The sequence below is a fragment of the Neolamprologus multifasciatus genome, chromosome 15, assembly GCF_963576455.1.
Source record: "Neolamprologus multifasciatus chromosome 15, fNeoMul1.2, whole genome shotgun sequence".
Lineage (NCBI taxonomy): Eukaryota > Metazoa > Chordata > Actinopteri > Cichliformes > Cichlidae > Neolamprologus > Neolamprologus multifasciatus.
In genome coordinates, this window is record NC_140453.1 from 17,617,259 (window position 1) to 17,640,128 (window position 22,870).

At 39.8% G+C, this 22,870-nt stretch overlaps 2 protein-coding genes and 1 long non-coding RNA gene across 4 annotated transcripts in view; 2 read left to right on the top strand and 1 right to left on the bottom strand.

The window, feature by feature from the left end:
• The first annotated feature begins 1,362 nt into the window (after window positions 1-1,362).
• On the top strand, window positions 1,363-6,022 carry abracl (ABRA C-terminal like). Its single transcript, XM_085133595.1, has 3 exons — window positions 1,363-1,491; window positions 3,058-3,123; window positions 3,634-6,022. The coding sequence occupies exons 2-3, from the start codon at window positions 3,063-3,065 to the stop codon at window positions 3,816-3,818; spliced, it is 246 nt and encodes an 81-aa protein (XP_084989721.1). The 5' UTR covers window positions 1,363-1,491; window positions 3,058-3,062; the 3' UTR covers window positions 3,819-6,022.
• Window positions 6,023-7,679: 1,657 nt separating this feature from the next.
• heca (HECA ribonucleoprotein granule regulator) lies at window positions 7,680-22,103 on the top strand. 2 transcript variants are annotated; one of them, XR_014869510.1, is made up of 5 exons: window positions 7,680-8,182; window positions 11,713-12,775; window positions 14,416-14,582; window positions 18,901-20,938; window positions 21,379-21,704. XR_014869510.1 is itself a non-coding variant. In XM_085133574.1 (5 exons), the coding sequence occupies exons 1-5, from the start codon at window positions 8,044-8,046 to the stop codon at window positions 21,748-21,750; spliced, it is 1,689 nt and encodes a 562-aa protein (XP_084989700.1). In that variant the 5' UTR covers window positions 7,728-8,043; the 3' UTR covers window positions 21,751-22,103. The 2 variants fall into 2 exon arrangements, 1 of the variants encoding a protein (XP_084989700.1); XM_085133574.1 differs by having other exon boundaries at window positions 7,728-8,182; window positions 18,901-19,055; window positions 21,586-22,103.
• The window catches only part of LOC146501882 (uncharacterized), a 230,233-nt gene continuing 222,679 nt past the window's right edge, over window positions 15,317-22,870 (bottom strand). The window contains exon 2 of the long non-coding RNA XR_014869512.1: window positions 15,317-16,350. This is a non-coding gene — a long non-coding RNA (uncharacterized LOC146501882). The remainder of the gene's footprint in view (window positions 16,351-22,870) is intronic.

The window sequence follows — 22,870 nt, forward strand, 5'->3', positions numbered from 1 at the left end:
AAATAAAATAAAGATCATGTTAATTAAACTGCATTTTGATACTTGTTGAATAACTGCAGCTTTTTGGGGCCCTCTGAGTTTTTATGCCTTTGCTCGGTCAGTAATCCTTCGCATATGTAATATTTTGCATTGTTCTAAACACTATGATGATGGAGTCACTGCTTTGTTATTTGCAGTGCATGCATAAGAGGTATAGGGATGGGGTTGAGAAGAATAGAGTTCAATGTGCAGAACAGAAAAAGTAACAGCATTTGGAGTCAGCACACTATTCTAACAAGCTCATAGGCTCTTTCTGTGTTGCAATGGGACTTGTGCTCGCTGAGCACCTGTGTGTTTCTTGGAGATGCAAGAAATAGTCTGGAAAGGCCGAAACGTAGGACAACACGCGGTCTCCTGCCTCTTCAATACCTTATATGGGCCACAGCCCATCAAACTATCGGCAGCGTGTCACGATGAAGTCAGATGAGCGCTCGTGTTGCCTTCATATGTTGTAGGAAATTTGTCACATCTACTCAAATTAAGCCAGTAAATGAAAACAGTTGCACATTTTCAGAGCATTCCACTACGAGTAGGTAATTATTAGTTAATCGCGGAAATGTCTGAAATTTGTGGCTTGTTGGACAAGAACTTCTGTACTTCTGATTTATGGGGGGGACATTATACACATTGTAAACTGCAGTTTGTGGGGAATAGTATACATTTCGTGACTTTACAGCAAACAAGGAGTGTCCTCAAGGTAGCTTTTGAACTACAGTTAATAATGACCTCATTTAGAATATAAACCATTACTGGATTTGTTTACGACCTAAATACTAGTGTTGGCTCCCAAAACAAAATATTGGTTAGGCTCTATTGTGAAGGGTTTTTTGTTATTGTTTTTGTCTTGTGTTGCGTTTTGTTTTAGAATACTTTGATCCTAAGGTAAAGACATCTCAGGACATCGGGTACAGATCTTGCAATTGCTCCCACAGGTCAATTACAGCTGTGTGTACTTAAGAAAACAGACTTGAACTTTTTATTCCTACAGGCTTACACTTAATGTTTGTGTGTGTGTGTGTGTGTGTGTGTGTGTGTGTGTGTGTGTGTGTGTGTGTGTGTGTGTGACAACTTCTATCTATGTGTTTGTAAAGTTTTTGTTCTGTTGTTTTTACTGCTTGGAGACATTGTGAGCTTGATTTATTTATTTTGATTTATTTATATAGCACATGAGCTTCGCACATGTGCTATATAAATAAACACTAACACTGCATTATCTTTACATGCATATTCTTACTAAGATAACTTAGTGATCTCATGCTTCTGTTTAATATTCTTATTTTTTGAATATTAAACACCTTCACTCCGTTCGTTTTACACCAATTTGTTGTTCCATTTCTAAAGGGAGGAGTTCTCCGAGTGCACTCTGAACGCAGCATCATTTTCCACCGGTGCCGATTCATCAGAAAGTCGTCCCTCACCTCATTACAAGCAAAAACAAGCCCAAGTAATCAGGTAAAATTCTTATCCTTGTGTCGGTGTTATATTCGCTTGTGTTACATCGTTTTCCATCAATTATTACAACCGTTCATCGTTCTGAACAACTCCTCGCTCCCGTCTCAGCGGAGGATTTGTCGGATGTTAGAAGCTAATCATACCGGCGAGCTCACATCTGCCACTCAGAGGAGTCTTTTCTTTTGCACCTGAAGTCGCGTAAAGCATCGCCGAGCTGCTAATATTATTCAGCACTTGAGAATGACTGCACATCTCTGAAATAAATCAATTGCAAGAAGTATTAGCAGGTTTGGCTAGCCGTGAACGCTAATCCCTTACTTCCGCATTGATGAGTCCGCCCTGCTCGTGTTGGAGCTTGTTGCAGTGCTGCAGTCAGTCCTTCTTTTATATGTTGTACTCATACCGAGTGCCTTTATATGTGTCTGATATATATAATTAAATTGCATTTATTTATGGGTTTACTGGACTTTGAGTTTGTTTTCTTTTAATGAAAGTCCCCCACCTCCCAAAACACCCTTCACAAAAGGAACAAAATTGAAAAAACGCCTTTCTGATAATCCCAATTTCATGATTAGAACAAATGTTAAGACTTTTGTCTAAAATGTAAAAAAAAAAAAAAAAAAAGGAAAATTTGGCGCATATTTATTGACGAAATACAGCTCTTTAACTAACTTTAATTACTGCACTTGCTGTTAAATCTAGCCTTGTTTGTCCAAAGTCAGAAAATTCCTCTACTGGTGGATGATCACTCAATAAATCAGTCAGACACCAGGTATGTCGGTTTACAGTGCTACACGGATGTTTATTAGACAAAAAGTAAGTAATGTGTAATGGTAAGACTTTTAACTTGTAAAAAAAAAAAAAACAGATCTAAAATTACATTTAAAATTGGCCTGTAAGTACAATAGAAGATATTAGAAAAAATAAAATGCATCACAATGCATAGACTTCAGTGTGCTTTAATGCACAATAATCTATAAGCTCTACTCATTGATTTAATAATGTAAGCTAGATCAAATGTAATAAATCTACAGATTAGATCAAATGAAGAAAGTGTAAATAAAAATAAATTGTCTGTTTACCATATTCAATCAAAAGCTGGGCTGAAGATTGAATATGAGACTTCTGGTGCTCTCTTTCTCTACAGCAGACTGCTTCGTGACTCAGGGTGTAAAAGTTAAAAAATCTGCCTCCTCAGCTGTGTTGTCGTGCACTTTGGAACTACTCACAGGATGTAGCATCCATACTGCGCCCTACGCACTGAGGATGTGAGACATGAATACTGGAGCAAGAAGACCATCAGGGGCTTTTAAAAACAAGTAAATAGATTTTAAAATCGATATAGGAGCTGACAGGCAGCCAAGTTTTATGTAGTCTGGCCAAACGCCCTGGCAGCAGAGTTATAAATCAACCATAATAATCTAAAGCACTGCAGTAGTAAATAGACAAGTTGGGTCAGAATTGTGCGGTGCAGGTTTAATTGTTTAGTTTCATGTCTAGTGCACTCAAAACCGTGACGTCAGATTTAAAGCTAATGCAACTATTTGCATTTTGTTTCGCCTGCAGCAACAATGAATGTCTCCCATGAAATTGATTTGCTGGTTCAAGAGATCCAGCGACTCGGCAGTAAAAGTAAGTCAAAACTGTCATTGTATATTGCTGAATGACATGGTTTGCCTTGAAGTACTTTGATATATTATCCCATGAGCTTTAATAAACAACAATCATGCAGTCATCCAGTGTTGATTTGTGGTTCTGACCACTTCTAAAGCAGGAAACAAATAAACTCAGAGTTATGCCATTTGCAGCAGGGGTGTGTCAAGGTTTTTTGGAAACAGGGTGGCACTGCCACGTTTGTGGAGGGTGGCCTCTATAAACACGGCAGTGGATCAAACCACTCTGAGTTAATGCAGGTGTATCCATTAGTTATTTTACAAGTACAGCTGTGGTAGGAGTTTACATACACATAATAGGCATGAATGTCTGTAATTGTGGGATCAATTGAAATGATTTGGTACTTTAATTGGAGTAAAAAATTAGGTTGTTTCATTTTATTTTGAAATTGAATTGAGATTGAAATCGCTACAGTCAATTTAATTGTCTGCCCGAAGCTGTAACAATCGTTTAAATCTCTTATTTCAGACGCTGACGGTAAATGTAGCGTAAAGTTCGGGGTCTTGTTTAATGACGACCGTTGTGCCAACATCTTCGAAGCGCTGGTGGGTACCCTGAAGGCCGCCAAGAAGAAGAAGGTGATCGATTTCCAGGGGGAGCTGCTTCTGCAGGGCGTCCATGACAACGTTGACGTCATTCTGCTCCAAGAATGAGAAGCCGGTGTTGGGATAGGACAGTCTTCTAGCAGCTGCGGGTCTTTCCTTCACAAGGCTCAGTATTTGAACTGAACTGCAATAACCAATCAGATTTGACCTAACAGTACACCGGCAGACTCAGCTGGCATGTCTGCATAGGATTGTTTTGTTTTTTTTGCTTTCTATGTGACAAATTAAGTAGTGATTTTGACCACAGATCAGGAATATAATACTTTGTGCTAATGCATTCACTTGCCTCTCTACAGTTTATTATCATGACCTGAGATGACCCACAGGACAGCATGCTCACTTGATTTAGCTGCTTTAGCAAACTACTGTACACTTTTCATTTGCTCTCTCTAATTGTTTGTGACTGATACCAAGCTGCACTAGGCTAATCCTCCCTTTGGTAGTGGGAGTTACGACCTCATTACTTGGTGAGTGTAAGTGCTTTAAAATCTTGTCCAGCTCTGAGACAAAGGGTAGTGTGTGCTCTCCAACTGTGCCACCAAACGGCCATTCCAGTAATTGTTTACACAAGACATGTCTACTACCTCTTATTTGACCAGGGCTTTTGGAAATTTAAGAACATCTCCGTGATAGAAACTAACTAAATGACAGCTCAAGTGCATTTAAAAAACAAAAAACAAAAAAAACCAAAAACACTTTTTTTTTGTACTGCAATGTGCTAAAGTCGTTTTTATTCCATCTTTTTATACGTAGTCATTAGTGAAATTTCTCTGCTAAACAAACTCCAAAAATTGCCTTTTCATAGAAATAGCTGATGAGCAATGGCGAATGTATTTTTTGTGCAGTTTTTATTAATGTATAATTACAGGGTGATTGGTGCCAAATGCTAAAGGTGACTCAGGACCAAAACAAAGCAACCAAAATCTGTTTAACTATTGTGCTGCGGCTTAAATTAGAGATACAAAAGGTGCATTTGCAGTTTTGTTAGTTTCTTTAATTTTAGCACTGTTTTGTACTGTAGGTCAAACAAAACTTAGCAGACCAGGTATGACAACTCTTATACCAAAATTCAGCACTTGTAGGTGATTTATTCCGTTTTAACCATTTTTGTTATCAGTTTTTCTGAAATATCATCAACAGCCATTCCTGGCCCACTGTGGAGGCCCAAAGCCGTTCAAATTAATAGAAAAACAAAATTGTGAGTTAAGTAATTTCCTGAATAACTATTGATATGGTTGATTTAAAACAAAAAACAGATGTTTGAAATCAGTATGGAGTATTAATCAAATGGTAATTCCTATTCATTTTGATTTGGAGCAAAGGCAAGACACGTCCGGTTGTAAGCTAGCCCGCTTCTTTCTACTAATAAGAGAGTTTATTCTGACTGAAAATTTGGGAAAATATTATTCACAATGTTCTTGTTTTACAACTGCATCACTCTTTCCTGCTGGTGTAGATGGACAGACAAGACACAGCCATGAAAAATTACATTTGCAAATCTTTACAGATAAATTCCTTTGTAAGCTAAAATTTAGTTTACAAAATTTTAACACAATTTATCTTAGTTAAGTCATTTAATGTAAATTAATATCGTTTTGAGCACTTTGGGCCTCCATACATTTGGAAAATCTTGAAGCTGTTTGAATGTGTAACATCTTGTAGCTGACACCTCTTTAATAAAGTCATATCCTTTTTTTTCTGTTTTAAAATTAGGCCTCCATCATGTTATCATTCACATTTTTTTGCTTCTCGTGATAAGAAGCTGGTTATCAGCCTTGTGAAACAACACCTGGTCTGCTAGTTTTGTGAGACCAATGTCACGTTCACTGCTGTTGTGTCAGACTTGCTAAATATTTTACATTCAGGTGTATTTGTTTAAGCTTGACTTGAAATGTGTATTTCTCTCTTTCTCAGTATCAATGGCACAAATGGATCCAACTCGATTATGAATGAAACTAAACTGTAACCTGATCACAGAAACGTGCTGCTTGCCATCCTGCTGATGCTCAGGCGTGACTTTCGGGTGACTTTCGAAGCACAAATGCAAATTACAAGCGAACGTTTGGCAGGAGGGAGAACGTAATGATCACTGCCGAGCCAATACCTCGAGCCATTTCTGTGAACAAGTGGGATGCCTGTGTGATGTGTTTAAGTGTGTCATTACTGTGTTTTGTATTGGCAATAACACATTCCTAGAAGAGGTTTGTGTTACTGTGGAATACATTCCAAGGAATAAAATCTTTACATGCGAAGCCTTGAAACTTTGTTGTTTGTCTCCTTGTGTGTTTTATGACTCTAGATGTTAAACTGAGGAAGATATTCATCTAAGCACTGTAATAAAAGATTGTGTAATGGTGTATGGGCCACTATGGTGTGGTGTGAGAATACTGTGGTAATGGCAAACTTATTAGCATCATTATGAAAACATTTGTTGCTTGGGGTGTTGACTGTAAGCTGAATTATAGCATGATGGCTGCTGTTTTATAAATCATCTTTAGTCAGGTTCTACCAGCTTTGAGCAGTACCCTACAAGCAAGGTCTGTAAATTGTCTGATTTATGAATGGAGTCTGGTTCCTGCTGATAACATATTCTCACTTCATTTCAATCAATCTTTTCATTCATCTCTGTTGTAAATTATCTGATTTAATTACTTATATTGGCATACAGATTCAGCGAGTTACACATTTACTGCACCCTTGAATACTGTTTTGCTGTGAAGCTTCACATTCAGGATACCAATTATTTCATAATAATTGGTATCCTGAATGAGGCAGTGATATTTCCCCACATGTATGTGGTGCTGATTACTTCCCATCCTCTTCTACCGTTCACTTTAGTGCCAACTGAGGCTGCCGCTTCATTTAAATAGTTAACCAGAGGCTGTGTAACGTGTGTGTGCTTTAATGATCACCATTTTTGCTTATCTATGGAGATAAGTACACATTTACAATGCTATTGATAGCACTGATAGTTACTATTGTTGTGAATACTTCAATAGCAACTTGGAGAATGAACTTTCCCATAAACTGTAATCTCGAATTGGCATAATTATTTTTTTTAAATGAAGCATTAAGTGGGGAAATTTTGAGGATGGGTGATGACGCTGGAACACTGTCATAACAGCACTGTAGACAAATAAAAGTACTTTTATAATGAGGTATAACAAAGGTACTGACAAGTAACAAATTACTGTATTCTCCTAGCTTAGAAATAACACAATTAATTTACTAATGCTATCACAGTCAGTCAAGAATCTGATTAATTTTTAAACTACTCGGCCACATGTGTCAAACTAAAGCATAGTTCTTTGCAAATGTAAATCTGGCCCACCAATTCATTCAAATTCTGAGAAACTGCAGCTAATTTGTAGTTTTTAAGGTTCTTTTCTGTGCATGTGGTTTCACACTGGAAAGGTGGGCTGTATGGTACATTTAAACTATTTATTTATTTTACTTATTTTGGTGAAATTCACCATAACCATGAAATGGTCAGATTCAGGCTTTTGCCTTTAAGAAAGATATGAAAAAAAGATTATTTATTTAGTTTTTAAAAATAAATAATGGCTAAGTAAGATATGATAGGACAATTAGGGAAAAAATTAAATTAACAATAACAGGTATATAACAAATGGTTTGAGAAAGTGGTAGAGTACATAAGGCAATAGTATATAATGTGACATAAAACTATAGCTTAATGAAATTTAAAAAATCTTTAATTAAAATAAATACAGTACAGTAAAATAAGTATAGAGAAAGATATTATATAATAATATCATATGGTGTGAAGCTGAAGTAACTTTTAAGGCTTTGTTTTGCTAAGGCCTTTCTGTGAACTTTCTATGTAAGAAGGCTATATTGGGAATAAATCTGATATACCTGACTAAAAACCGAAACATGCCTTTATGAAGGGGCAAATTCCGAGCTTTCCCACGGGACGCAAACGCAGCCTAAATCGCTGACGGTCAACACTAGGGGGCGGGGTCCCGTGACGTCAGGGGTGGAAGAGAACAGCAGAGCAGGAATCAAAACAAGAGACGGACACGCCTTCGCTCCTAAAGGTTATACCAGCTTATTTCTTAGACCTGCTGCACTAAATTCAACCCGCCGTGCAAGAAGAGGCCCAAAAGCATCACCACAAAGAGAAAAGCCCGCATTAAAAACAAAGCACTGCAAGCGTCCACTGCTGAAATGGAGTCCACAGAAATGTCAGACAACGCTGACAGGAGCCGTTGGTAGAGGTCGAAAATAACACTTGACACTCGAATCCTGTAAAATGCCCAACCAGAAGAGCAGCAAGGGAAAGAAAAGCAAACGCACGAACAGTAGCGGAGATGAGCAGGAAAATGGAGCCTGTGCGGCCGCAACAGGAGGCGCGGCCGCGGCGGCTGCACCCAGGAGCGAGCGCTCAAGTGGTAAGAGAGGAAACGGACGCAGATGTAGTGAAGTTTGGTGATGCTGCCTTCCTGCCAGGGGGGGAAGCCCTGTCTGTCTGTCTGTCTGCACGACTGTGACATACGTTCACTGCAACGGTGCAAATGTCTCGATCCCCCCCCCCCATCCACTTGTTCCTTGCAGCTCAAGCCCAAACTTCGTTTAAAATGTGCGGCATTACGGTTCCGTGAATAGTGGCAAACATGGGCCACATTTGTCGAGCACGATTTCAGGCCTTGCATAATTGTAGCTGTTGGAGTAGCTATTGCTCAACTGCGCTTAAATCGTGGTTGGGAAACTGGTTTTCTATTATTTTTTAAAGGTCATTCGGGGTTTGTGTGGGCACAGGACGATTGCCGAGCAGTAGGCAAAGCAGTTGAAATATTGCTGAAGTAGTAGGTGTTACTTAATGTGTCGGATTTAAGGCGAACTTGACAGCGGCTGTTGGTGTTTCTTAAGTCGATTGTGGTCGTAGTTTGTTATTGGCTTCAGAGGTGGATGATGGGAGAGATACGAAATCGTGAAATTTATGAATGGAGTTCGGCTCCTCGGAACTCCTCTAGGAATATAAGGGATTATCGCCCGTGAATGTGACGCGCAGCGCCGTCAAAAGTGGCCATAAGAGGTGTTAACGACACAGCGCGACCCTTCTTTTATTTCTTTGTCTGCACGTGCACGTCAGTGATCGCGGGCTCTCTCGCAGGCCTCAGCTGTCTTTTCCTGACGGGCACCTTGTCCACAACAGTTTTTCGGTTGTGGCCTTCCTCCTCCAGGGTAATACTGACAGCTCACCGCTTGTGTGCGCACTCAAGTTCAAATGCAGCCCACACGGACATGGAGCTGCTGGAGGTGCGTGCATTCATACAAACTGTACAGATTAAACAAAGCTTGAGACTGGAAACCACTTCACAGCAAACCTCATCTTAACTGTCAGGTATTGCTAGTGCAGCATTACACATCCAGTGACAACAGATTGTTCTTACGGTGTTATAAGACTAAGTAAAGCCCTGCTTTGACTTTTTTAAAAGGGAAAGCAAAGCACAAATCGGGATTTTTACCGTGTAACTCATCAGAGAAACCTAACGTATATACTGTATAGGTAGTTAGTTAGTTAGTAATTACACTTATTTATTTATTTTAGTTCAGAGTGTAAAGTGCATGTTTGCAAAACCAGAAGGTAGGAAGTTCCAAGAAGAGTTTGGGCCTTTTAACAAAAAAAATTACCTTTTTGCTATCATCTATCTTTTGCAGCAGGTTTCCCCAGATGTGGATTAAGCCTGTTCCTGCACTAAAAACGAAAATTCATTGAAGACCTTCACTGAAATAAATTTATAGTCTAGGACCAGGTTTATGGTATGAAAGACGCCTTTAACTGGAAGTTACAAAATCTCTGCAAAGCTCTAGTTCTGCAGATGCTAAAGCCTGAACACACTTGTAGACACCAGAGTGATACACAGTGTTGAAAGTGGATTGTTTTCTGCTGTGTGGTGAGTTAGAAAGTGAAGAAGAAGAAGAAGAAAGCCCTGCAATTGTACCGGAAAAGGAAGGAGGAACCCCCCCCCCCCCCCCCCCCCCACGCACACCCACAGTGTATTATCATGAGCCTCTCATAGAGACCGTGTGGCCACATTTTGTTTGATTCACATCCAGATTTGAGAATTGGCATCCTGTGAATAGAGCTGCTCACAGGATGGCCTACTTGAATTTCATAAATAGATGCAGATGAGGCAGCAAGGACACCGAGAGCACACGTTTAACATTTTCACCCCATGTTGTGTCTGTTTGCGATGAAGCTTAGGATGGAGAATCGGAGGGAAAATGTCACCCAAAATGCATTTGTGCTGAAGACATGAATAAATTGTTGCCTTTAGTATTTCAGCTGCACATAATGGTTGATTAAAATAAAATAAATAATAATAATAAAAATCCCAAAGTGGTGTATTCAGTTTGTGTGAAAGAAAACCCCACAACTCTCTTCAGTTTTTCAAAATTCGAGACACCGAAAAAGCTTTTAAGAAGCTGAAAGCGTCATATGTGCAGTTTATGAAGGTAAAATTAGCTTCTAGGGTTTGCTGTTGTTTTGTTTACTTAATTTGAAGACTTCCTCTTAGGTTCTTGTGCAGTAAATGAATAGTAAAAGTTACCACTGGATTAAACAATGCTGTAGTTTAATGGTTAACTTGTAATTACAATTTTCTCTGGAGGACAAAAGGTGCCAAACTAAAACAATTGAATTATTTGAAAAATTAAATGGGAAACCGAATAAGCTGGAGAGTCAACGTGAAGGTAAATAAGGAGGAAATTAAAAGAGCAAAAATACTATGTCACATTCTATAATATAAATAATGTCTACACACATATTAATTCAGTAAATAGCAAATCAGAATGTTTATTAATACTTTTATTCATTTATCTTTAACTTTAGCTATTTCCAATCTTCATATTTTAGTTTTATTTTATGTATTTTACATTAACAGATTTATTGTTTGCAGTACTTGAGGTTTATTAGAAGAGTTAAAGAAATAAAATAGGCTGTAGACAGAAAAGAGCAAAATCACCCTAATTTTGATTGGCTCAGTTACATTTGTTGTCAAATATCTGATAGGTGTAGATCAATGTCGTCATATAACAATCTTCAAAATAACATATGAAGATTGGCTTGAGAGGCGAGCCTGAGATGGTTTGCAGAAGAGGGATAGTGAGCAGACTGGACAAAGGATGTTGAATGTGGAGCTGCCAGGTAGGAGAAAAATAGGAGGATTAATTGATGTAGCGAAGGAGGACATGCAGAAGGTTGGTGTGATAGAAGAAGATGCTTGAGAAAAGGGGAGCTGGAGGAAGATGATCCGGTGCGGTGACCCTCAAAATGAGCAAAAAAAGATGTTCACATTTGGCTTCTTTCTTTGCAAAATAGAGGTTAAACCTGCATTTGTGGATGGCATGATGAACTGTATCCCTGAATAATGATTTCTGGGGTAGTTCCTGAGCCGATGCAGAAACATGGTTGTTTTTAGCAAAGATTACGGTCATCAAATATTGATTTTCAGCCTCGTCTCTCGCACACACAGATTTCTACAAATTCTCTGTATCTTTTGAAAATACTCAGTACTGTACATTATGAGATGTTCGCACTTGTCACAGTTTTATGTTGAGGAACATTCTGAAATTATTCCAGACACAGTAGACACACTTATTTGCAGAGTGGTGAACATCTGTCCATCTTTTACTTCTGAGAAACTCTCAAAGATGCTCTTTTTATACCCAGTCTTGTTACTGTCCTGTTGTGTTCCTCCAGGGGTTTCTCTTTGGTACTTTCCTCACCTTTTGTTGTCTCAGTTTAAACCTTTGATATGTTTTTTTGTATGCTTTGTTGTGAATAAGATATGGATTTATGAGATTTGCAAATCATTGCGGTCTGGTTTCATCTACATTGTACACAGCTTTTAAACTTTTTATGAATTTGAGTTATAAATAAATTCTTTTCCCTCCTCTCTTCTCTCTGTTCATTCAGAGGCCCAGTGTGCAACCCCTCTCGGCTGCAGCCTGAGCCGTGCCATTGATCTGGAGAAGGACGACTGCCAGAGGGTTGTTTGCAACAGCGAGCTCTGCCCTTATGGCAACTGGATGCATCTACAGTGTTTCTACGAGTGGGAGAGCTCCATCCTTGTCCAGTTCAACTGCATCGGCCGTGCGCGGTCCTGGAATGAGAAGCAATGCCGACAAAACATGTGGACCAAGAAAGGCTACGACCTAGCCTTCAGGTTCTGCTCCTGCCGCTGTGGCCAGGGTCACCTGAAGAAGGACACCGACTGGTACCAGGTGAAACGCATGCAGGATGAGCGTAAGAAGAAATCGTCGGAAAGGAGCTCAGGCAGGACTGGAGCCAGCGGAGGGGCTTCAGGGTCCGGGGATGGGTTTTTTGAGGAGCCCAAGAAAAGCAAACCACTTGTAGGGGCTGTAGGAGGAGCCAAACTAGCTAATAGGGCCTCTAGTCAGGAGATGCCTCGTAGACAATCAGTTGATCGACAGAACTCCACAGAGAGAGGTGGAGCAGCAGGAGGAGGGGGATATGCAATAGGAGGGCCTTTACCTTTGGGGCCTCCTCAGAAATCTCCATGTGACTCCCCGGGACAGTCTCCTCCTACTGGCTTCACCTTCTCCCCCACTGCTGCTCTCGGATCGGGAGGTGGGGGAACAGGTATGCGGGGTTCCCGTCAGCTGGGAGAGTTCTTCAAATCAGCCGTCCACATGGACGCACAGAGGAAACACCTGTTGGTTGGGGGATCTCTTGGTCGGAGCGGAGGCTGCTCCCTGGGAGCCTCTGGCGGTGCAGCTGGTGCTCCTCACTTAGATGCAGGGTCTGTCCTGCCGCTACAGCTATCCTTTACCCTCCCGCTTCATCACCGGCTCACCTCTGGCAGTGTGGGTGATGGTAGCCACCCTCACCCGGTGCAGTTCCTGAGGAGGCTGGACCTCTCGGAACTCCTCACCCACATCCCGCGCCACAAGCTCAACACCTACCACGTCCGCATGGAAGATGATGCCCAGGCAGGCCAGGGAGAGGAGCTGCGCAGGTAGGGCTTTTGGGAAATGAAGTCTTAAAAAAGGCTTTAAAAAATGGCACAATAACGAAACTATTTCTTGCAACATTTCTTAAACACTAAACTTGCGACACAGTGAACACACAGTGAAAGTGATAAATCTGAAATGTTTATTTTGCATGCAAATCTTAAACTTTAAACCTATTTTAAATGAAAATGCTAAATAAAACTCAGGACTTTTAAACATACCAGATGTACCCATGCAATGCACGTGATTCACTGTCAGACAGGCCAGGTCATATATACATGTGCTTAGTACAGGTAAAGAACGAGCAGGCTGCACACAGAGCAGGTTGTCACATTCACAGCTGCTTGTGGCACATGTGGTTTTAATATATTGTAACTGCAGCATTTTGCAGTTATAACATCATATAACCACACAGCGGTTAAAGTTGCAATATAATTACAGCATTTGCAAAGCACTCATTCATGTATACATTTACATGCAGTACTGTGCAAAAGTCCTAAACCACCTCTTATCCTTAGATAAGACCTAATCTTTTTCAGAGAAAGGCTTTTGTTTGTTTGTTCATTAAGCTTAATACTGAACTATGACTTGTTCAAATTTAAAATAGGCATCTAGCCCAGTGACCCAGTTGTGTCTACACACAATAGACCATTTAGGAAACGCAAAATTTTTAAATTAGATCTTTGTTACTAGCAGACTGTCATAAAAATGCATGATTTCTTCCAATTTATTTATTTGAATCTATAAAAAAATTCTAAGATAGCGCAGCTTGATAGGCATAGAGTATTACTTTTGTACAACAAACAGCTATTAGCTGAAAACTTGGCATATCACAGCATGGTGTGAAGTGTGTGCCTAAAAATATTGAGGAAAGTGGAGGTCAAAAAAAGAAGTGACAGGCCTAAAAACGTGGATATCTGAAATGATTTCAAAGGATTGGTGGCTGTCAAGAAGCCATTCTTAAGGAAGGAAAACACAGAGAAGGCTGAGGTACTTCACAAGAGTGATGAATACAAATTTGAATTTGTATGCACTGAAGTCATCAGGACAAAGGTGAAACACTGTGTCTACAGCCATCTGGAAAAACCAAGTGGTGGTGAGGATCTTGTTAAAAGCGATGGAAATATAAATGCTGAATAGTTGTATCAGATTTTGATCTACCATCTGGATCCATCATCCTGAAAGTGTCTGATTGGCGACAGCTTGATAGAATTGTACAAACTCTGTTGAAATACATATTTATGTTTGCACATCTTTCACTAAATCACTTTGTGTATTTCCAATCTTCCTAACAAAATATAAAGAAACGAGCGGCGGCCAGAGACTTTTGCACAGTTCATCGTTCATATTCAGAAAAAAAAGCTTCTTAAAATGGATCTATGATATGGTTTTCTTTCCTCATATATGCTTCCTCTATTATAATTCTGTACCTCCTGTAAACAGAGTGGCTTATCACTGTTTTTAGCAGAATTTTGACTGCGTGCACTGATTAAAACAAAGAAATGATTGTTGATTTAGGTCACGAGATGCAGTGCCACAATCATTTCTGCTGATATCCTACATAGAAGAGCATGCCTGTCTCTGCCTGAACTTTCAGTGCAAGCGATTTGATGATGGTTCTTCTTACTGTGTCGCCACCCTGTAGGTTCATCCTGTCAGCTCTCAGTGCGAGCCAGAGAAACGTGGTCAACTGTGCACTGTGCCACCGGGCGCTGCCTGTATTTGAGCAGTTTCCTTTGGTGGATGGGACGCTGTTCCTCAGCCCTTCACGCCATGATGAGATTGAGTACGATGTGCCGTGCCACCTTCAAGGTCAGACATGGTTTTAACTGCATGGAATGAGGCCTGTGCTTAATTTGTAGAGGTAAATATTCATGCATGTAAGAGTCTGAGATGTATTATTTGAGTTTTCTGAAATTTCTCTCAGCATTGAGCGGTCTGATTTTGAACAGCAATCTGTCAGAACTTCTGCTTTTTCAGTGGTCGTCACGGTTGCTAACCATCAATTAATCAAGTGTATTTACAATGCCTGGCTAGAAGATAGACAGAAGATTAAAATAGCGGAAGTAGAGGACCTCGCAAGATTTGTTTCATCAGCTTTGTTTTGCCTTTAATGTATAGCGCCAGGAGAGTTGAGAAAGAGGGGAATGACATCAGATTTGGTGAGGATATACAGCCTGTGTACGGTACATGGGGCAGGGAGAATAGGGAAAAATGTATAACAGAGGCTTCTAACCTCACCCATTTTCTATCAGATTTTTATTTAGTGGTGCAAATTGAATGAAACCTTTAAGTTTACACAGATCTTATTGTGATTAAGGTTCTGACTTGGGCAGTCAAACTCAAAAGTGAGCAAACAAATGTAATAAAGTCATAATACATCACGCAATCAGAATATTTAAAGTAAAAACAGATATTTATACCTTTAAAGGAAATGAAACTGATCTGTGAATCATCTTGTTGTGTTCTCTGTATTTGGTTGTACTACGTTTTCAAACTGATGAGAATAAGTTCATTTGTTTTTGTGTATTTGCATGTTTTTCTAAGTGGCAGCGCACTGAGATCTCAGGGTCACCGCCTTGTTAAGACTACCGCAGAGTACGACAACAGGACTTCCGCTAATCATGAAAAATGTATATTCTCAGTGGTTATAAATAAATTATTAGTGCATCATGATGCTCAATTATACATTCCTGCTCCTTTAAAGTGTTTTCAAACTGTGTTTTCCTTATATAAAGAGAAATTGATCCATCAATAAGCCCAATATTCACTGTGTGAATAGACATGAAAGGTTTTCTGCTGGCTTCTGCACAGTCCTACATGAATGTGAATCAGCGTGAAGCTTCTTTGATGTGCTGGCCTCCAAGCTTTGATATGTATGTCCTTGATATGCATCAGTATGAAAGGCTTATTTATTCCATTTTTGCTGCTTTTTGTCAGCCAGAATTTAAATGTTGGTGAAGGAGTAGCTTAATTTGTGTCCAACAGATGTGAAGAAAAAAAGAGTTCAGTTAAATTATAGTAGCCATGATACTTTTCTATATTTGAGCTAAAAACAGAAGAAGTGAGTAAGAACCCCCCAGAAAACATAATCATAACTCAGGCTTGAACTGTGTGGCAAAAACATGAAGAAGAAGCACTCAGAGAGTTCAAGCCTCCGCTAAGACAGCTCACTCTCTGGGCTGTATTTACTTTTAAGGGAATAGTGTGGTAAAAATGACATAGGGGCAGAGTGACAGGTGTTTACTTTGAGTACACAAACATTATGTAGGACAGTGGTTCCCAAACTTTTTTCGCTGGGCCCCCCTTTGTTTTACAGAAAAATGTTCGCGCCCCCCACTCGCGTGCATGCGCACACACACCCATATTTTACTCCATTGCAGTTTATTTCACACCTCAAACATTTAGTAAACAATTAAGCAAATACAAGTAATCTGCAATAAATTACAGGTAGTAAGAAAATAAACTACTAACTCTTTTATTCTACGTCCGCACCTACACGGGTATTTTTGAAAACGCAGCTGTTTCGTCCACACGTAAACGCCGTTTCGAATCACCAAAAACTGAGATTTTTTTAAAACTCCCTTTTTGCGTTTACGTGTGGACGAGGAATACAGAGTTTGTCATGCAACGTCAAAGGTATGTGCCATTTTTCACGTCACACTGTGCACCACGTTATTGCTTACATGAGAGGAATTGCAGAATAGCAGATAGTCAGATGAACAGTATTTTGTCTCTATCTTCAGTAGGGATGGGTATCGTTTAGGTTTTATCCGATACTGGTGCCAAACCGGTACTTTTGAAATGGTGCCGGTGCTTAAACGGTGCTCAAACCGGTGCTTAAAGAATGGAAAACAAAATTGGTCCAAAAACCTCTCATGTTCAGCTGTTTGTTTGTTTTTTAAAAAAGATAACAAGGTTAGCCTTTTCTGCAGCTATAGGGCATATATGGTATCACTCTGGGCTGGAAGCAGTGCTTAATCAATGGAAAAAACACAAACTTTGTCCAAAAACCTCTCATGTTTAGCTGTTTTCTACTTTTTCTTTGGTCATTTTAGCCTTTTTGGCCAGAGTGAAGGGAGTATCTGCCATCAAACAAGAAGACAGCCGCATGTAACTATGATGATGTTTGCTAGTTCACCTTACATGCATTAATGTAATAACGTGGTTAGCTTACTCAACGTAAATTACACACGAACAACATTAAGCTACTCACGCAGAGAAGAACGGCTGCTGCTGCCATCATCATCCTCATCATTTCTGCTACACTGGCAGGGCTAGGGGCCAGGACTCTAATCTTCTGGTTTTTGGGGGATGTTGCTAACTCCGGGTCCGATAACAGGCACCACACCCGCAGTAGATGTGCATGGTGTGAGGTCTCGCAGCAAGCTATCAAATACAGCGCATTTCTCGGCTTTAAAAAAACGCTATGCATCGCCAGGTGTTTCATCGGATTTGAGGTGTTACCTCCTTTGACAGTATCACAGTATCACCTTAAAGCACTTGTTGCAGGCTGCTGAGTTTTCATATTTTGCTGTGAAGTACAGCCACTTTTGACCGCTTAGCCTTGGGCATTTTTAATCTGTAGCTCTGCTCTAAAAGAACGTACGTACCTGGGCCCGCCTACTATCCCCGGAAACGTATAATGATTGGCTAGAATCTAAAGTGTATCATTCCATACCAGTTGGTGGCGGTAATGCACCTTTCAGTTGTTTGCCAACCGCCAATACAAATATAAGGAAGAAGAAAGTGTATCACAGCTCAGGGGAAAAAAGCACCGAAATGTGCGCTGCTTTTCGGTCTGGTTACTACCGTTTATGTCAAAACCTTTGCCATCATGGCACCGGATACCGGTACCCATCCCTAATCTTCAGGTTTTACACGCTTACATAAACACGCAGTTACTGTCCCTCCATTTAGAAAGGCAGAGGCGTCACTGTGTGATTATTTTATATGTAGTTGTTTTTTTCCCCTTTGTAATAATATTCAACATTGCTATCAATACATTTTTAAAAAAAAAATGCCTCTCTGTGCAAAATGGGTTCAAAAACATAAACAGCTCTAGGATACTGTTTGTCCGTGATTTGAACCAGGGGACAAATCGTGGCAGGATCAGCCTGATATTATTTGTATCCTGCTGTAACTTTACTGTATAAAGAGCTAACATCTCCAAAATGCCAGGAGTAGTTAGTCATTACAACAAGTGTTTGTGAACTACAAATCAAGAATGTGGGATACTGTTTGTCCGTGATTTGGAGAGCCCAGCGCTGCTCCCGATGAAGGGAAAACCAATTCCTTAGGGGAGACCTACCTTGGCACTTGTGCAGGTGAAACCAAAGGGAAGATTTGCTTCACCATATTTTCTAGTCTTTGGCTTAGAATGAAGTTGGTTTGGAAACATATTCAGCGATGCTTCATCTCCTGCTTTGCGTTTGTGTGGGCGCCCGTGCTAGCAGTGTCCAAGCGTTGTTGTTTTTTCCCCCCTTTTTCATGCCGCGCCCCCCCTGCAATGGCTCTGCGCCCCCCTAGGGGGCGGGCCCCAAACTTTAGAGTTTAACTTAAAAGTAAAAAATTGTTTTAAATAGCTTTGTGCAGCATTATTATTCCTTTGGCCTTCAGAACAATCCATTGACCTTGAAGAAGAGGTCAGAGGTCAAATGTAACATTATATTTGAATTCTTTTTATGGTACTTTTTTATATGTTGACAATACACTTCTGATTTCTTGACCCTTTTTCACCAATAAATCATTAAGTTAACCCTGAAGATCTCAGTGGATGAAAGTTAAATTTGAATGTATTGTTAACATGACCCCACTCTACACCAGTCCAAAGGGTTTTTTTTTTTCAGAATTAATTGAAAACTTTTTGAGCTATCATCATATCACAAATGAAAAAAAAAAAGCCTTCTTGGCAGCGGTAATAAAATGACTCTGTATAATGCAGTGGAGTGGAAAAACACCAGAGCAACACACTCACAAGAAAAAGAATAATATTAAGCATTCATGAAGCAACGTAAAGGTCTGTATATACTGCAGGGATGTGACAGTGGACTTTTGAGGAGGCTTTTTGTTTTATTTTATTTTATTTTTTTTATGTATGATTAATTATTCCTTTTGGTTCTTTCAACAGGCCGGCTGATGCACCTCTACGCCATCTGTGTGGACTGTCTAGAGGGCGTCCACAAGATTGTCTGCATCAAGTGCAAGTCACGCTGGGATGGGAGCTGGCACCAGCTGGGCACCATGTATACCTACGACATACTGGCTGCTTCACCGTGTTGCCAGGTAGAAACACCGAGGGGCATAGAAGAGCATGCTACTGAAATAAATAGAAAAGAAGAAGAAGAAGAAGAACAGTAATATGACAGACAAAAGAAATAAGAGCAAAAACCAAAGACCTTCCCCGTATTAGTAATTTCTGACAACAAATAGGTACAGTGACATGATGCTTTATCTCTGCTGGGTGTGTAAGCAGGTGTTTGCTAAGGTTATCCATTTATGAGGTGATAACAATTCAGTGTTGTGTTTACAGCTTTCTCCTCTGCCACTTTGAGCCAAAAAGTTAATTAAAAAAGCTCTAAACCAAATCTAGAGATTAAACAGCTGCAGCTCCCACAAAGCTGTGACCATGTTACTTGCAGATGCCAACATTTGCTCATGGACACCAAAATAACTGTTAGCACCGATCTGACAAAAGTTAAATGATTCAATACCAATTTAAAAAGTCAGACAACGTATAACTCATTTTCTGAACTACTGACTCCACGTTGTTAATATAAAGTTTTGTTTGTCTGACTTGAAATTGGATTATTGAATCTTCCTTTCTGGGGTTAAATAATCTCAATAGAAGCTCCGCTTACCTGCTTTTTAGTGGAAATGGATCGTTTTTGGCTTTGCAAATTCAAATTTTATTGAACATACCTCCCAATGATAACCATGTTTTTGCAAAAATAAAACAAACCTTAAAAAACACTGTTCTAAACTATTAGAGTTTCAAAACATTTTATTGGTTGTAAAGAACTGAAAATGGTCATTTGTTGAATTTGCAGCATTAGGAGGTCACATTTACTAAAAACCAAAAGCTATTTCTATCAAAAACAAAAGTCCTTTTTTGATATAACCTTCACAAGTCCTGCAACCATTGAACTTGTGAGTTTTTGGAGAGTTCCTGCTTGAATTTCTTTGCAAGATGTCAGAATAGCCTCCCACAGCTGCTGTTTTGATGTGAACTGCCTCCCACCCTCATAGATCTTTTGCTTGAGGATGGTCCAGAGGTTCTCAATAGGGTTGAGGTCAGGGGAGGATGGGGGCCACAACATGAATTTCTCTCCTTTTATGCCCAGAGCAGCCAGTGCCACAAAGGTATTTGTTGCAGGATGAGATGGTGCATTGTCATGCATGAAGATAGGAAACTACATACCAGTATTTTGCAGAGGTCATTTTCACACCTTTGGGCATCCTAAAGGGGGCTACCAGCTCTCTCCCCATGATTCCTAACCTTAACCCAGGGTTGCACGACACCCATTAGTTTGGAAGACTGTTTGAAAATGAATCTTGATGTATTTCTGCTTGTGGGAGATGGCATTTTAACAGCTGCTCTCTTAATCTGATGTATTTGTCTGGCAGAAACCTTCCTCATTAACCTGTCTGTGCTCAGAATCAGCCACAAAATTCTTCACAGTACAATAATCTTGCTTTTAAGTTTTTGTGTCGTATTGAATGTATTCATACCTTGTCCAAGGCATTCTACAATTTGACACTTTTCTGCAGCAGAGAAATCCTTTTTTTCCCCATATTGCATGGAACCTGTGGCATGCTTAATAATTTGGAACGTCCTTTTTAGCTAATTTTTCTTTAATTGAGCTTGCCTGGCAAACTAATTATGAAAGCTGTCTGAGATTCATATCAGTGATCCAAAGAGCCCTGAGACACAATACCATCCACAAGTTTAACTGAAAACAACAAACTGGATGTTTGCATAATTTGGAATATGGTGTATAATATTTTTATTGCATTACCTGCATCTACAAAGTATCTACCAAATAGCAAAAAAGCACAGCATTTGTTTGCTAATTGTAGCGCTTAATTTGTTACTTAATTTGTTACCAATTCATAGCAACAGCTATCCCAAGGCTCTAGAAATGTTAAGGCAATTTTAAACCCCAAAAGTTGGACGATCTCCTACAACCAAGAACTTGGCAACATAGGGAACGAAAAACTCCCTTTTTAACAGAAAGAACCCTGCTGCAGAACCAAGATCAGGGAGCTACAGCCATCCGCTGCAAACTATTGGAGCATGAGGCGAAATAAAAAGGTGAAAAAAGAGGAGCGTAGAGAGACCGTGAATGACAAAATACAAAACACAAACTACAGGAGAGAGTAGACTGACGTTAATGTCATGAAATAGTGGCATGTAAACACATGGGGAAGAGAAATGCTCCTTTCATCATGGATAGTCCCCTAGCAGCCAGTTTGAGCCTGTCCTAACTATAAGCTTTATCAAACAGGTGTTTGTCTCCTGAATCCACTGGAAGCTGGTTTCATGGAAGAAGAGACTAATAGCTAGATAACCTACGCTAGTCTAAAAATAGTGATTGTATTATAGTAGTAAAAGTGCATCCAGTCTGTTATCCAGTTTCACTGTCACTTTTTGCATCTAAAGACCCATTTAAAGCTGCTTGGACCCTTGAATTAACATGATTTTGTCACACTTAGATCCCAGGGAGTCACGAGTGAACCTCCATGCTGATATCTTGCCTTTTTCCAGCCTCAGTTGAGCCTCTTGTTTGCTGACCTGTGTCCTGTATGTCCTCAGGCCCGTCTCAACTGTAAGCACTGCGGGAAACCGGTGGTGGACGTTCGAGTCGGGATGCAGTATTTCTCCGAGTACAGCAACGTCCAGCAGTGCCCCCACTGCGGCAACCTGGACTATCACTTTGTTAAACCTTTCTCCTCCTACAAAGTTCTTGAGGCTTATTGACAAATGTTGCTCTTGCATGCTAGTTGAGCTGCTTTTTGTTTGTTTGTTTTTTTCTAACACAATCTAGGAAAGATTTTATTTTTTGGGGCCTTAAGGAGGCTTTTAAGTTCTCTCTCTTTTGATTTCACGATTTTAGTTCTTTTTTAATGTATAGGAAATGTATGATTCTAGTTAGAGAAAAGTTCCATGGCAGTATCTCTGCGGTTAGAGATAAGTGTTGATGAAAGTGTTGCACTGACATTTAAGTCAAGCAAACACATTTATCCGTGACGAGTGAATGTATCTGTATGCCAAATTTACTTTTATTTTTTACCAAAAACAATCTTGAATAAAGCTGAGAGAGATAGACACTGGTGCTGGTTTGGTGTGCTCCTCTTTGTTAAAGCAGCTTTTGATAAGAATATGTTCTATCTTGATTAAAAACGTCACTTCCTTTAAGGAGATGTGAAAACAGCTCCCTCATCATGCTCATCATTAGGCAGGTAGAAGCTGTTTAAATGTGGTAAAGGGAAAAAAAGTAAATAAAATTTACACCTTTTACTCTATCTATGACAGATTCATCAGTTTATAAGTCTGGTATTACCGTGTAGTATGTTCCTATCTGAGCTGTGAACATCTTAGAAAACTTGTACACTACATCCCGACAGACCAACCTGATGTATACCGTGTCAACGACTTCCACATATTTTTTTCTCCCTTTTAAAAGGATTATGTTCTTCATGACTTTACTGAAGACTTGTAGGATGTCTGACAGGGAGCAGCCATGATGGAGGTCTCTGTTTTATATATATATTTTATTCCAGTGATAAGTACAAATGTTAGGTGAAAATTGCAGGCAGTGGTTTCAGTGGACACTTTTCAGTAACATGACACTGGGCCTGTGTCATGTTAACACAGACCAGTTATATCCCATATTTTTAACACTACTCTCATCTGACAACAAACACTGTCTGCACGCTGCCATCGCTCAAACATAAAATAACCATTTCTTGGTTAAACAAAAGCAATGTTGACTTACTGCACTACCGTGTGGTACAAACAGGTATTACATGAAAGTACAACTGGACCTCAGTTTGATTTCAGCTGATCTCACTTCAATATAGATTTTGGACATGAAGTC